This window comes from Otolemur garnettii, unplaced genomic scaffold (genome assembly GCF_000181295.1).
Source record: "Otolemur garnettii isolate 467f Iridium unplaced genomic scaffold, OtoGar3 scaffold00120, whole genome shotgun sequence".
NCBI classification, from domain to species: Eukaryota; Metazoa; Chordata; class Mammalia; order Primates; family Galagidae; genus Otolemur; species Otolemur garnettii.
This window is the reverse complement of record NW_003852515.1, coordinates 890,249-906,364: the sequence shown is the minus strand read 5'-3', so window position 1 is coordinate 906,364 and position 16,116 is coordinate 890,249. Positions and strand designations below refer to the sequence as shown.

General features: G+C 37.0%; 1 protein-coding gene and 1 pseudogene across 2 annotated transcripts in view; both read left to right on the top strand.

Moving 5' to 3' along the window:
- Nucleotides 1-1,852, top strand: part of RXFP2 (relaxin/insulin like family peptide receptor 2) — a 58,106-nt gene extending 56,254 nt beyond the window's left edge. For both annotated transcript variants that reach the window (XM_012810006.1, XM_003797633.2), the window contains one exon: nucleotides 1,128-1,852. In XM_012810006.1, the coding sequence (XP_012665460.1) occupies nucleotides 1,128-1,387 (260 nt within the window). In that variant the 3' untranslated portion in view covers nucleotides 1,388-1,852. The remainder of the gene's footprint in view (nucleotides 1-1,127) is intronic.
- An 11,921-nt stretch (nucleotides 1,853-13,773) lies between these two features.
- LOC100953280 lies at nucleotides 13,774-14,559 on the top strand (annotated as a pseudogene).
- The last annotated feature ends 1,557 nt before the right edge of the window (nucleotides 14,560-16,116 follow it).

The following is a 16,116-nucleotide window of genomic DNA, read 5'->3' as shown; positions in this document are numbered from 1 at the left end:
GGAGGCGACATGGTGAGGTGGGCTTTGAGAACCGCAGGTCTCAGGGCTGAAAAGAAGGGTCAGCAGAGCCGGCTCTGGCTCAGCCCCCTTCAACAGAGGGCAGGTGAGGTCTTAGGATCTCAAGTTATCCCCCTGTGCTCACCCAGACGAGTGTCTGACCGCAGTAGCAGGCTGCGTTTATTTATTTATTTGTTGCTATTGTTGAGCTCACTGTCACCCTGGGTGGAGTGCAGTCATCATAGCTAACAGCAGCTCCAACTCCTGGGCTCAAGCGATCCCCTTGCCTCAGGCTCCCAGGTAGTTGGGACCACAGGTGCCTGCCACTGCACCCGGCTAATTTTTCTATCTTTAGTAGAGGCGGGGTCTTGCTCTTGCTCAGGCAGGCCTCAGACTACTGAGCTCAAGCAATCCACTCATCTTAGCCTCCCAGAGTGCTAGGATTACAGGCATGAGCCACTTTGCCCGTTATCAGGGTGCATTTAAGGAGAAAAACACATTTCACTCTAATCAACAAACAATACACTCAGCAAGGAGTCATCATTCCAAATCTCTTCCCAAGAAGAACTTGTTGTGGCCTCTTTCCCTGATTATTAGCATTTGTAAGGCTGCATGCAGGAGGATACCATCCAGTTTGGAAAGTGCGTTTGTCTTTGCTCTTCACACCTTTCCTAGGGCCATAGGTAGAAGAAACACCAGGACAGCACACTAATCCTCCAGGGCTGCATGCAGTTACCACCAACTTCACAGCTGACTCTTGGACCAAAGTTTCCTTAATGCTGTTCTATTGATTAAGAATTATTTTCTTATTTTTTATAAAAGAAGGAAATTTTAAAAAAGAAAAATATGTTACATAGCAATTTATAGTTTACGTAAATATTTTCACGTATTTCCTCTTATTTGGTCTCACAACAAGCTACAAATTAGTTACTGAAACTCAGAACATTTTAATGGTAGGACCTTGAATCCACAGCTCCTGTGCTCTTCCAACAAAGAGATTTTCAATAAGGTGACAGAAAACTTAGCACGTACTCTCATAAACAACATTGACTGCAAGAGTTGTTTGCCTTTCATGTCCATGTGAATCTTCAACTTTTGTTTTCTCCCCCACACTGTGTTTTCTTCTCCAGGGACAATTACTTCTTGGATAGTGATTTTTTTTCTTCCAGTAAACAGTGCTTTGAATCCGATCCTCTACACTCTTACAACGAGCTTTTTTAAGGACAAGTTGAAACAACTGCTGCACAAACATCGGAGGAAATCAATTTTCACAATTAAAAAAAAAAGTTTATCTATATCCATTGTGTGGACAGATGACTCCTCTTCACTTAAACTTGGAGTGTTGAACAAAATAACTCTTGGGGACAGTATGATGAAACCTGTTTCCTAGTAATGGTTTTGGATCACTAGACTTTCAATGGACTACCTAAAACAAGGGACAGCTTTTGGAAGATGGCATCTGAAATGCTTTTTCATCTTCACCAACAGCAAACTTTCTCCCCAGAGAGCTCAGCAGAACGACTGCTGGCCTTGGGTTCTAATGGCAGCTGTCCTGTTACCAACTGTGCTGAACACTGCACCAAAGGGCTCTCCACCTCCCCGTACAGGCTTGATACATACAAATGAATCGAAGTTTAGTGGGCAGGATGCTGTTAATCTTTCCTTAGCACATTGTTAACCCACCAATAGATGTCCACAGGTTGGCACTGTGTGGGCTGCCTTTACATCCAGCTGCACTGTCCATAAAATAAACTTTCACGATACCTTATTTCAGTGTGGCCATAATAACATAAATAAAATATCTCTTCCCTTTTTCAATATCAACTTAAACCATCAACGTCCTGCTGAATTGATAGCAAAGGATTTCTGAAATGTTCACCCACCCCAAGTCCTACTTTGAAAACGAAACTACATACAAGGATACCACGTCTAACCTTTAGCCAGAGAGGCACACTGTGGAAACCTAGTACCATTTATCTTTTTGGCTTTTATGTAACGTCAGAAGGTATTTTCCTTAAGGTTTCCCACAGCACAAAGGAAAATTAGGTACCTCTACTGCCCAGAACTATCCTTTAATATTTTTTTAAAGTGTAATTTCTTTAGAGCAGTAATCCTGTTGCTGGCAACTTCTGCTTTTGTAGAATACACAGATAAGAGATATTAAAGGGAATTCAAGAGTGATGGTTTGATCTGAACCATCTTCTTACTCTGATAAGTTCCCATAGTTTATAACAAAAAGGCAAGTGAGTTGGGGTTTTTTATGTGTGTGTGTTTTTGAAAATGAAAAATGCACGTACTTGTGATGTCCTAGACATTTTTTATACTGAAAGTTTTTATGTGAAAAAAGAATCGGGTAAATAAAATTATATTTTGCATTTGTCCATTATTATTTAAGCTTAGCACAGATGGTGGGTAGGGTTTATAGACTGTTGAGCATGCTTCTCCTGATAAAGAATAGAGCCAGGAAACTCAGCCTTTCAGTTCACAAGACACCTCTAACATTTTTCTTCTTCTTCCCCTTTTTCCACAGCATGAGGCAGTAACTTAATTTTGTCACTGTTCATTTCATTCTCAGTTCCTTTATGAGATAAAATGCCAATAGTTGACTGAAAACACCCTATCATCCTCTGTTCATATTAAGTGGTATGCATGGCCTTTTATCCGGTAGTTTCCAGGAGAGAAAGAAGCTCAGAGTTTCTGGGTCACAGCCATAATGGTAATTCACTTGTTATTACTTACTGTGGAACAGATACACAACACAAGTTCCTTCATTTTGATCAAGTAAGTACTTCTCAAATAGGTAAAGTCTTTTCATTAGAATTCTAGGAATAATATTCTAGCCCATTGACTAGGCTCCCATTTCCTTAGGGCTTCAAATTGTTGCCCATCTTACCTCTTCCACATGATGAATCACTTCCTAATTTGTTTTCTAGATTCACTGACATTTTATTAAAATGTCTTTCGTCAGTGACATCAGGAGTATAAATAAGAGATAGACATCGAGCCTAGCACACCCTAAATGTATATCTCTCATACTTGAAAAGCATCTTCCACGGTCCATGAACCAAGCATTTGAGAACTGTTGTTTGTGAAAGTCCACTCTGCCACTGGTGAGCAGTGGGCCTGAGGGGAAGCCCAAGGCCAAGTGCTTCTGGGGAGGCATGGGGAGTTGGAGGCCGTGTATATACATTGGTCAGCAACATGCCAACAGATAGCACGTTGCATAAAGATAGCAGATAGCATAAAGTTGAAATCTGATAGCTTACTGATTTACAATTTTATTCTGTATTTCTCTACAGATAGAAAACCATTAGAAATGTGTGTGGTTTTGGTAAATAGTAGTTTTTTATCTAGACTGAGCGAGATCTTTTGTGTTAGGTCAAACCTGTTTTCTAAACTCAGTATTTCTGTATGATCACACCTGCGGTCATGAACCATTTTCCATGACAACATAAATACCAATGAAATACTGCTCTAGAATTTAAGAGGCCATAGACTGTACCATCTCTGACTAGGAGAGGATGAGGGCCAGTCACCTGCTCCCCATCGTAACTCTACATCTGTTTATAACTGGCAGCACATCTTGAAAGAGATAAGAAAAGATATGCTAAAAAGTCATTACAGAGCCTAAGACAAATGCACAAACAGTTGTACTTAATCTGCCTTAGACGTAGTTAAACTTGTTTACCTAGCTTTGTTTTATTCTTAAGACTCATTTCTTTTCTCCATTCAAATAGTTTATGTCTATTGCAGTTGCTGAAATAGCCTCTTCAGCGTCAGACGCTGTAGGTGAAATTACAGATATTGGAGCCTTAGACATAGGTGACAGTATCACCTTTACCCCACTCAGCCCCCACGTACCCCAGAACCACAGCTCCACTTACGTTGTCTCTGTAACATCATGAAGCCACAAAAGCAGACCCATCGCCCTGACATTTACCTCTTAAGGATGACTCTGGTGCCAGATCAAGTCCACGTTTGGTGATTTGCTACATATCTGCTCATACTTCATTTTTTAGAATTTATCTCACCCCAGGTGATTCTTTGCTATGCTTTTTAATATCTTCAGGTAGTAAGCAGTGCAGAGATCCAGAGAAGGCACATGGTAGAAATGAGAAATAGTAGAGTGTCACCTATCATATCTCATCTATTATTTTATCAATGCTCCAAGGAGGCCTGATGGAACTCTATCTTCCAAAATTAACCAGGAATATATATGATACATATTTATTTTTAGTTTTTGCAGTTTAGCATAAATGGCCATATATAAAGTTGCCTTAGACAACTTTACTCAAGAAACACAATATTAATTAAAGACAGCATTTGTATTTTTTTAATTCTCTCACCCTGGTAAATAAGAAAGGGAGAATGATTACAAAGATCTCTTTTTGTTTTCCTTTTTTAATACTTATTTATTTATACATCAGTTTTCTAACATCCTATTTATTCAAGATGGAATAATGACAATGTTTATTTCTAAAACAGGAAAATGACATAAAATTAGACGATTCTTTAAAAATGATTTTCAATAGGAGACTTCAAAGTCCTAGAGAAATATTTCTAATAGGATGAAACTCATTGCTCAATATCCTTCACTGGAATAGTCATCTGGGTAATTCTCCACATGCCACACATGGGAGAAACAAATTACAAATAAAGAAATAAGGAACAACAAGGCCAAGTTTCAAAATTGCTATCCGGGAATGTGAATCTTCTGTCATCTGTAGCCCATGGACACTTCTTAGCTCTAGGCTCTTAGTAAACTCATAACTATTTTGAATTGTAAGTTCCTAACTAGTTTTCGTACAAGAGGAAATTATTTCTGGCCCACCTAGTATTCAATAACACACTTACCAGTTTAGCAATTTTCTGAATTCATGGTGCTGGAGTGTTTGCCTCAGTAAAGATTCTGTAATGGAAGCAATGCCCTTTCTAGCAATAGGCAACACACATTTAGTGGAAGGAACCATGAGCTAAAAGTCAAGGAGCTGTAGCTGTAGTTCCAGATTAGCCATCAACAGTTTACATGACCTTAGACAAATATCTTTAAATCTCTTCCCTTCTCTGTTAGTGAGTTTCCTTGTGATCCTATCACACAACCAGATTTGTGATTCCCTTTCTGATAAGACCTATTTATTACATGGATTAAAAACCCACGCTGAAGGTCCAAGTGTTAGTCACCTAAAAATTTATATAGACTGCAAGGAACATTGAATTCTCAATTTCCCTGGGATATTGCACACCTCGCAGGAAGAATTAACACAAGGGACACCTATGTTCAAAAATCCACTTCTTCCAGGGCTGAGTGAAAAGATACTGAGCAAACCTCAGACAATGAAACTTTTCTAAGGCATGGCACTTACAAAAGTATAACAGTAATTACCACTTAAAAATCAGGCGGCCCATAGCTAGCGAAATCTAGGGATGCGGCAATTGGGACGATTAACACACAATCATCGTAACTACAGGTCATAGACTAGTCTCTTCACATTAGTGCATATATAGATCTCCCACCTTAAGTTTTAGCACAAAGTAAAATGGACACTTATGTTAGCACGTGGGAAAGCAGCCGGATTACATCATTTTTATGCTCTCAGCCTGCAGTTGCTTAGAGCCACAGAACAGTGGTAGATATACATCACACCTAAACAGCACTTTATACATTGCCTTATGTTTTCACATAGCCTTTAACTTGCTGGAAGTCAAGAATTATTTATTCACAAATGCATGCTTTTCCAGACACATAGCATACACAGAACCACCTCACTATCTCTGTATTGGAATTAATTTATTTGGTAACTTCACCTACTTAGAACTTTGCTAAGTTAAAAGAATAAATCAATTGTTTTTTAATGGACTTTAAAGAACTAAAGACAAATAGTTGTCATAGGTTCATAAATTAAAATTTTAAAGTAGAGTGGTATATAGGAAAAAGCACAGAGCATCTCATTTGAGTAATTCATTTACTCACAAACATTTATTGAGTGCCCGTTATGCCAGGTAATAGTCTAGGTGATAGAAATATAGGAGGAAACACAGAAACCTGTCTTCATAGAGCTTACATTCTTGGAAGGGGAGACAATAATAAAGGGAAATTAGCAAAATTTATAATATGCTGAAGAATGAGAAGTTCTAATATAAAAATAAATCAGAAAGTGGGAGAGTTGTTGCTGGAAAAGCGGAAATGGCAAAGGGGGTCGTCAGTGAATGACATTTGAATAGAATAGCCGGATGTCACCATTTCTTCTCAGTTTATCTATTTTTAAGAATGGGGGAAGTACGTACTTTACCTAATTACTGAAAGGTTTGAATGAACAACTATAAATTCCAACACATGGTCTGAAACCCATTATTATTCAAATAAATAATGGATGCATCAGAATCTTATAAATTTCACACATCACAGAGATCCTTATGTATTCATAACTAAAAGGTGAAATAGACAGAAATACAATAATATAATAATGGGAACTTCAATACCTCACTTTCCACAATGGATAGATGATCCAGTGGACTTAAAGGGCACTATGTGAGATAATGGATATGTTAATTATTTTGATTGTGGTAATAATTTTATAATACATACATATGCCAAAATATCACATTGCACACCTTAAAGATATCTCATTTTGTTGCTGCTATCGATCATACTTTAATAAATCTAGAGGGAAAAGAACTGCTTACATGAAAAGCGTGTCTACTAAAATTGAAAACTCAGAGGATCATTTAAAAAGCGTATGAGATACAGCTGAAGAGAAAGTTATTAAACTAGGTGTTAGACATGAAGAAAACATGGAATAGAGAAAAAGGAATAAAAACACAAAAAGTATGATGAGATTTAGAAGTCACAGAGGATAGAACATGAAGGTCAAATGTATATTTCAAAGAAGTCTCAGATGGAAAAAATAGGAAGAGTGAAAGAGAAATAATATTCAAAGAAATAATGACTCAGAAGGTTTCAGAATTAATAAATGAATCCTCATATCTAAAATCATAATGAGTCCCAAACAAGATAAGCAAAATTAAATTCACACCTAAACATGCTGTGATGAAACTGAAGAATATGAAAGGTAAAGAAAAGCAATCAGAAAGAGAAAAAAATGTACACACACACAATGAAATGACAAATGAATTCAGCAACAAAACCAAAAGTCAGAAAGTAACAGAATAATATCAGATTACTGGAAGAATGTAGCTTCTAATCTAAAATTCTTCATTCAGCTAAACTCTTAATTAACAAAAGAGTGAAGTAAAAGCATTTCCATATAACTTAAGATAGAGAAAATTTACCAATCATAGAACTATCCTGAAAGAATCACCAAAGGATATACTTAGTGAAGAAGAAAATTATGCTCAAAGGAAAGTGTGGTATTCAAGACACAATGATAAGCAAAGAAATTATATGTATCTAAATAAATATTTGTTTGTATAAAATGATAAAAATACATGTTCTGATAACTAAGAAATGAAAACAACTTTGAACTAACAAGTTGAATAAAATGGATTTTATGATAGAAAAGAATTTTCATATTTAAATCTTTTAAGATGTCTGCATTGGGCTTGGCACCCAGCTCAGTGGTTGGGGCACTGGCCACATGCACCTTGGCTGATGGGTTCAAACCTAGCCTGGGCCTGCTAAACAACAGCAACAACAACAACAAAAATAGCCAGGCACTGTGGCAGATGTCTGTAGTCTCAGCTACTTAGGAGGCTGAGGCAAGAGAATTGCTTAAGTCCAAGAGATTGAGGTTGCTGTGAGCTGTGGATGCCACAGCTCTCTACTGTGGGTGACATAGTGAGACTCTGTCTCAAAAAAAACCCAAAAAAGTTGTCATTGTTTGGGAAAGAATATGAATTGTGTAAAGTTTAGATTTGTTAAAATATATTTTCCTATTAAAATTTATGCAAAGGGCAGCCACTAAAATAATAGAAATAAGATGTATAACTTCAAACCAAAAGTGAGAAAAAAGTCCAAGCAATCAAAACACAAAAGAGAATGAAGGGAAAAGGGAGGGAGGGAGGAAAAGTAGCAGGAAAAAAATAGCAAAGGAGACTATACTGATTAAAAACCAATCCAAATATACCTGTGATCACTAATAATGTATTCCAGGTATATACTAGCCAAAGAAAGCTGGTAAACAATATTAATATCAATTAAAAATACATATTAAAGCAAAAAGTATTTTTAGGGAAAGAAAAAGTCACTACATAGCAATAAAATAAATTTCATTGAACACATAAGAGTTCTGAATGCGTAATTGACTAACATTGTAACTTTAAAACATATAAATAAGAAATGTCATAGTTACAAGGAAAAAGGACAAATCTTCAACCTAATGGGAGATTTTATCATTTCTGATGTAGCAGGAAGCTAAAGCTAACAAAAATTTAAGAAGGGTATAAATTTAAACAACACAATTTAAAAGGTCTGATTTATTAGAAATTTATAAAACCATGCAATCCCCAAATTAAAGGAAGAATCTTTTTGAAGCATATATGGAACAATGACAAAATAGCAGTCTACAAAGAAAGATGGATTCAATATAAAAAAATCAAGATCACACTGACCAGCACAATATAAATTAAAAATCAACAACAAAAATAACTCAACAACCCATGTACATTTTGAACATTTGTAAATACATTTGAAAATTTGACTTATAAATAATTTATAAGTCAAAGATAAAATCATGATGGAAATAAGAAAATATGTTGAACTCAGCAACAAAGAACAGTGTGAACAACACCTTTCAAAACACACTCAAGAAGAAATAGTTAACATGATAGTTATAATTAATAATAACTACTGTATAACTATCATGAAATAAATGAATCAATAGGTTAAAATCTACCCACAAAACATTTCAGAACAAACAAAACTCATTAACCTCAGAGAGGTTTTTAGGAAAGTTTCACCAAATTTCAAGTATCAGCTGATTCCAGTCTTAAATACACTGATTTGAAAATATAAAATATATAAAGTCCCACAAGCAACTTTACCAATTTATATTTTTTACCTGTAAACTCTTATTACCAAAATAAAACAAGAACAAGAAAGAAAAATTATAAGTCAATCTTACTTATATACATAGATGCAAAAATTCTAAATATGTCAACATACCAAAATCAACTATATATTTTATTTTAAAGTATCTAACCAAGTAGATCCTGTACCCAAAATTAGTGCTATTTATAAAATGTATCAAAGTAATATACCATCCTGGTATATTTTTCAAAATTATATGATTATCCCCATAATTGCAGAAAAAGCAAATGATAAAATTTAGCATGTATTTATAAAATAGATATATAAAGAAAGTAGATATAGAAACAGCTTTCTTGACATGATGAGGGGATATTTTAAAAAGTATAATTAATGATGAAATATTAGAAGTCCAGAAGGCTTGATATCATCACCTCTATTCAAAGTTGTGCTGAATGTCCTAGACCATGCAATAAGCAAGGGAGAATAATACATAAAGATTTAAACATAAGTGAAAGAAATTGGGCACACTGGCTCAAACCTGTAATCCTAGCACTCTGGGAGGCCAAGGCAGCTGGATTGTTTGAGCCCAGGAATTTGAGGTTGCTGTGAGCTATGATGCCAAGGCATTCTAGCCTGTGCAACTCCAGCCTCAGTCTCAAAAAAAGAAAGTAAAAGAGGCTCAGCAAGTTTTTAGAAATAGTGCATTTCAGAATTTAAGTTGTGATGGATAAATGGGTGTCTAGAACAGGGCCTAAAACATAGTAGGCTGTCAAAAATTATCCATTGAGTGAATAAATGAATGAATAAGTAAAACATGTCAATCCTTAGCATCTGAAATCACAATACAGTTAACCAGAACGACTCGGGGACATGGAATGGCCAAAATGATGCTATTCAGGACAGAGGAAGATTCCCTTATAGGAACAGACATGTGTATATCCATATATATCCCAATACTCATCATTCTCTACCTTCTCATTGGATTGTATATAAAGCCACATTAGAATTTTCTAATCTTCTTAGATTATAAGATGAGAAATTATATCCATAAGAACTCTACCTGAGGAAGACACTGAGATTCTGATGAGATTGTTTTACAAATTTTTGATTTACCCTATAGAACACCTTGTGTAATCTGTAGTGAACCAAACTTCCTTAAAAGAAGGTAAAGCCACACCCTTGATTGTGACTCACAGGAGGGAGAAAAATCTGCTCAGAGAATAGCACACATAAGGGAATAGACCCTTGGGTTTAGGGACTCCTAGTGGCTGAGCAGTTTTTTCTTTGGCAGAATTTGTTTCAAAATGTGTAAGAGAAGAGAGGCCATTCAAAGAAAAAAAGAGTGACAATCACATACTACATTCTTGATACAAGCATTGGAATTGAAGCACATTGGAGAATTTAGAACAGGCGTCCTCAAACTATGGCCCGCGGACCACATGCAGCCCGCCTAGGACATTTATCCGCCCACCAGGTGTTTTTGCTGCTGCGGCCTGTCCTGCTTAGCAGCCGACCCGTCATCCTGGGGCTCGCAGTCCCGCCCTCCAACGGTCTGAGGGACAGTGAACTGGCCCCCTATTTAAAAAGTTTGAGGACCCCTGATTCAGAACATCAACCAAAATATAAGCAATCTTTCTCTAGCAAAAATACCAGAATGTCATTAAACCACCAGCAAAGCACCTACAGGAGAGAGGGAGGTCTGATTGTCATCAAACCACAGCAATCCCAGGATGGGCTTTTGCTTTATACCCACCAGGAGCTCACAGGATACTGTCAAATGTTGAACTTGTATAATCATATTGAAATAAAAATTTGCTAAAGGACACAACCATCTTGTGATAAATTAACAAGAATACTAAGAGAAACAAAATTCTATGAACTCAATGCAATTTTGAATTAGTAATTTGAAAATTGTAATCAGTAAATATTGAAGGTTTTGAGTCAGTAACTACTGAATATACAATGTAAAAATCAACAATTTTAAAATAACCTCTACCAAAAGGGATAGTGTTTTTCCTGCAGATAGCTTGAAAAGTAAAGTATAGCTTTCCTGGAAATCTACAGGAGCTGACTGGCTTGGCCTGGCAGCTTGTAGGTCCTGCCTTGCTGCGGGACCACTAGGCTCTCTCTCAAGCCAACTGTGGTGCTGGGAAAACTTGGAGGTCTGTTTTCTTTTCTTTTTACCAATGTAATTAGTATTGCACAAACTAGATTATGGCAATATTGAAAGAAATTTAAAATAAAGGAATAAAAGTCACCTGAAATTCCTCTTATTTTAATGTTAATATAATGACTATGTTTATTTTTTTATTTTTATTTTTTTCTATTTTTTTGCAGGTTTTGGCCGGGGCTAGGTTTGAACCTGCCACCTCCGGCATATGGGGCTGGTGCCCTACTCCTTTGAGGCACCCTATTTTTCTTTTATTAATTTCTTGCCCTTAATATGTACATGTATGATTTTTCAAATTATAAACTCAGCATACATCTGACTGTATTGTGCTGTTTTTCTTCTGTTAGATTGTAAATTTTTTACATGATGGTACACAATTTTCATAATCATTGTATTTCTAGATAAGCATACATAATTTCCCATTTAAGTATTACTCCGAATTAATTTAAAAGAAGGAGAAAAAAAACTTTCTCTTCTGATTTTTCTTTAATACCTGTGCAAGCAAGCCTTAACTTCTTTCCTTTTGGAATATAGGCAAACAAAGCTGAGACTATACTGGTGAGATCTGCACAATGTGGGCTTAGAATTTTCTGTCACTATATGGCCATGATCAGCAAGCATTCTCAGAAGCTTCTAACTGAGACTATTTTTTTTCTTTTTGAAGGGAAGCAGAATAAGTCACAACCCCACCTCTTCTTTGTGGTGCTGTGGAGATATGCTGCCTACTGCATAGCCCTTCAAGGACGGACATGTCCCATCCGCTGTGAGTGCAGTCTGCAGCCTTCAGTTGTCAACCAGCCCCTTCAGGTGTCACCTCATCTGCAGAGAACCACCTCACCCAAGGTCACACCCTTCTAAGGCCAGCTGGCATCCTTCAACTGAAGTGGGCCCAGCCATTTCAGCCCTGGGAAGTCCAATGCATGACATCTCGGATGGGCCATCTCTATTGCAGAGCTCCCAATGGCACTGGCCTCAGCTGCTGGTCCTGCATCCCAGCTCTTCTCCTTTCTAATCTGCTTCCTTCCTGTCCCTGCCACAGGTATTGATCCTAAAGGCACTTCCTAAAGCTCCCTGAACCCTAAACGCTGTCTCAGTCTGCTTTCTGGAGATCCCTGAGATGTACCATGAAAAATATAAGGTTACCAGGCCTAGGGTAGAAGTGGAACATAAATCTCACCCTGGGCAACTAAAGACCTAAGTCAAGTCCCAGATGAGCCACAGAGAGGCAGTGTGGTCTTGAACAAGCCTCTTACTGTCTTTGAACCTGAAATGCCTGTAAGACAAGAATACTTCTTCCCCATCAATCGCACAGAGCTTAATGATGAGATAATATGTGTCTTGGGAAGGCACTCTATAGAGTGCAAGACATTAGATGATTTATTATTAGTAGAATTTAGAGTTTGTATTGTTTTTCTTTGCCTATTGCTTAAGCCTGTACTTTCTGGCATTAAATCATTCAGAGCACTCTAGAAAAATATTTCTCTGGGCTATTTTCACATTTGGCTGAGAATGTAAGTCCCAAAGGTTCATAAAGAGATGTCAAAAATAAAAAATTCAAAATGAATGTCAAAAATCTCTGGAATTTTTTTTTTAATTTCTGGCTGAGTATGGTGGCTCACACTTACAATCCTAGCATTTGAGGAGGTTGAGGCAGGAGGATTGCTTGAGACCAGGAGTTTGAGACCAGCCTGAGCAAGAGTGGGACCTGTCTCTACAAAAAATAGGAAAATTAGCTGGGCTTGGTAGCAATCACCCATAACCCAGCTACTCAGAAGGCTAACGCAAGAAGATATCTCTCTCTTTCTCTCTCTCGCAGAAAAATAGTCTCAGACCTGTGTAACAGTTCACTTACTGGTAAATTGCTATAAAAGAAAAATTAAGAAATATAATAAGGGCCTCTATACTTCTGGCAAACTTCAGAGACTTTGAGTTTCTCACATCTAATTTACTAAAAATAATGTTATTAATTAAAAACTGCAAATAAAATTTCAGTTGCTCTCTAGGTTCATGAAAAGTACTCCTTTGCAAAAATACTCACAATTTACTAAGGGAAACGTTCTTTTATTTAGCCTTTTTCTAGCACGGATAAAGACAAAGCACGTCCTGTTTAAAAACTCACTATTGGCTCAGCGCCTGTGGCTCAAGCAGCTAAGGCACCAGCCACATACACCTGAGCTGGCGGGTTCAAATCCAGGCTGGCCCGCCAAACAACAATGACGGCTATAATCAAAAAATAGCCAGGCTTTGTGGCGGGCACCTTCATTCCCAGCAACTTGGGAGGCAGAGGCAGGAAAATCGCTTGAGCCCAGGAGTTGGAGGTTGCTGTGAGCTGTGATGTCACAGCACCCTACCCAGAGTGACAGCTTAAGGCTCTGTCTCAAAAAATAATAAATAAATTAATTAATTAAATTAAATTAAAACTCACTATTGAAAGTGGTCCTGGGAATCACTTACAAATAGTGCCAAAGTAGGACCTGAAGCCTAAATTCCAGAAGCGTGAGCAAGGACTATGCTTTCCTGGGCCTCTTCCTTATGAAGCAAAGTGTTTAAAGGTTACCATAAAAGACAAACCAGTGAAATGCTTTATATATTACAGTAGTTACAATAAAAATTGGGATGAATGAGTTCCAGGGAGCAAAGTACTCAAATATGTGGACACCAATCTGCAGAAACAGCCAGAACTTCAAAAAGCAGATTAGGAAGGATGCAGAGGGGGTGAGAGGGGCTTTTCCAGGGAAGAAGACATCTGGTCTACAACAGAAAAATGTGGACGTGAAAACAAAAAAAGAACAAACAGAAAACACCTGGAAATGGAGACAGCAGCAGTACCAGTGAGACACCTCAACCTCCACGGAAGAAAAGGGCGTGGGTAGGTCCTACTGCCGAAAATGAAGAAACATTCATGAACAGAGTTGAAGTTAAAGGAAAGATTCCTGAAGAGCTAAAACCTGGGCTTGTTGATGACTAGGACTTAATTACCAGACAAAAACAGCTCTTTTATCTTCCTGCTAAGAAAAATGTGGAGGCTTATGCCAATTACAAGAAATCTCGTGGAAACACAGTTAATAAGGTGTATGCTGTTAATGAAGTTGTGGCTGGGATAAAAGAATACTTCAGTGTAATGCTGAGCACTCAGCTTCTCTACGAATTTGAGAGACCGCAGTTTGTTGAAATTCTTGCAGGTCACCCTGATGTACCCATGTCCCAAGTATGTGGAGCACCACATCTACTGATATTATTTGTATGAATTGGTGGATCCTATACACCTTTGGATGAGAAGAGCCTTGCTTTATTACTGAACTATCTTCATGATTTCCTGAAGTACCTGGCAAAGAATTCTGCAACTTTGCTCAGGGCCAGCGATCACGAAGTGGCTCCTCCTGAGTACTACTGGAAAGCCGCGTGAGAGACGCTCCCACTCACATGTGTTTGGATCTCTGTAAACACATTTTGTTCTTAGTCTTTCTCTTGTCCAAAAGATGTACTTTGAAAATGCTATTGTATAACAGAATTGATGTTTAATTTCTGTTTGATTTTAAACAGAGAAAATAAAAGGAGTTATAACTCCTTTTTTCTTTTCTTACTTTTTGTTTTCATTTCAAAGTTGCTACCAGTGTATTCAGTAATGGACAACAGAAAGACATGCTGGAGAGGGTTTTATTGCCTCGTTGACAAAGCTGCTTTTGAATGTTGGTGGTTCTATTCCTTTGACATGAGGCACTTTTATAATACGTGTTAATGCTATATGACAAATGCTCTGGCTCCTACTGCCAAAGGTTCAATTCAATGTATACTGAACACCCTCACCCATTTGTGCTCCTTTTTTTTTATGGTGCTTAAAGTAAAGAGCTCATCCTTTACAAGTCATCCATGTTGTTCCTTAGGCATTTTATTTGCTCAAATTGTTGAAGAATGATGGCTTGTTTCATGACTTTTGTATTTGTGTCTAATGCACATTTTAACATGATAAATGCAATACATTGTAAAGCTAGTTTTCTGGAAAAGTTGATCTTTTAGGAACTGTTTTTCAGATCTTCAATAAACTTTTTCTTTAAATTTCAGGGAAAAAAAACAGAAGTAGAAGAAGAAAGTGGTCCTGCTTCATTAAAGTAAGACAACAAGTATGAATAAATGATCTTTTAAAATGTATTCTATTCCATGAGATAATAGGATCATATAGTTACAAAACCCAGAAGACTCCATCAAGAGACTCCTGAAATTGATAAATAAATTCATCAAAATCTTGGGTTTTGACACCACTATACACAAAAAGTCAAGCTGAGAGTCAAATCAAAGACTCAATATCACTCACAATAGCTACAAAGAAAATAAGATACCTAAGAATATACCTAACCAAGGAAGTGAAAGATGTCTACAAAAAGAAATGCAAAAAACACCTGAGGAAAGACATTGCAAATGACATAAACAAAAGGAAAAACATATTACGGTCATGGATCAGTAGACTCAACATGGTTAAAAATTCCCTTACTACCCAAAGTGATTTACAGATTCAATGCAATTCCCATCAAAAAACAAATGTCACATTTCACAGACCTAGAATAAATAATTTTATGCTTCAGGAACTAGAAAAGAATTCAAATAGCCAAAGCAATATTAAGCAAAAAGAACAAATCTGAAGGCATCACATTACTAGATTTCAAACTATACTATAAGGCTAGAGTAACCAAAATGGCACAAAACATAGAGACATGAACCAAAGGAACAGAGCAGAGAACCCAGATATAAAACCATCCACATACAGCCAACGGGTCTTTGACAAAGCAGACTACAATAGACACCAGGGTAAAGAAGCCATATTCAGTAAATGGTGCTGGGAAAACGGGATAGCCACCTGCCACATGTTTCATTAAATAGGATCTATATCTCTCACCACTCACAAAAATTAATTCGAAAGTGGATAAAAGACATTAAATGTAAGGCATTAAACTATAAGAACTCTAGA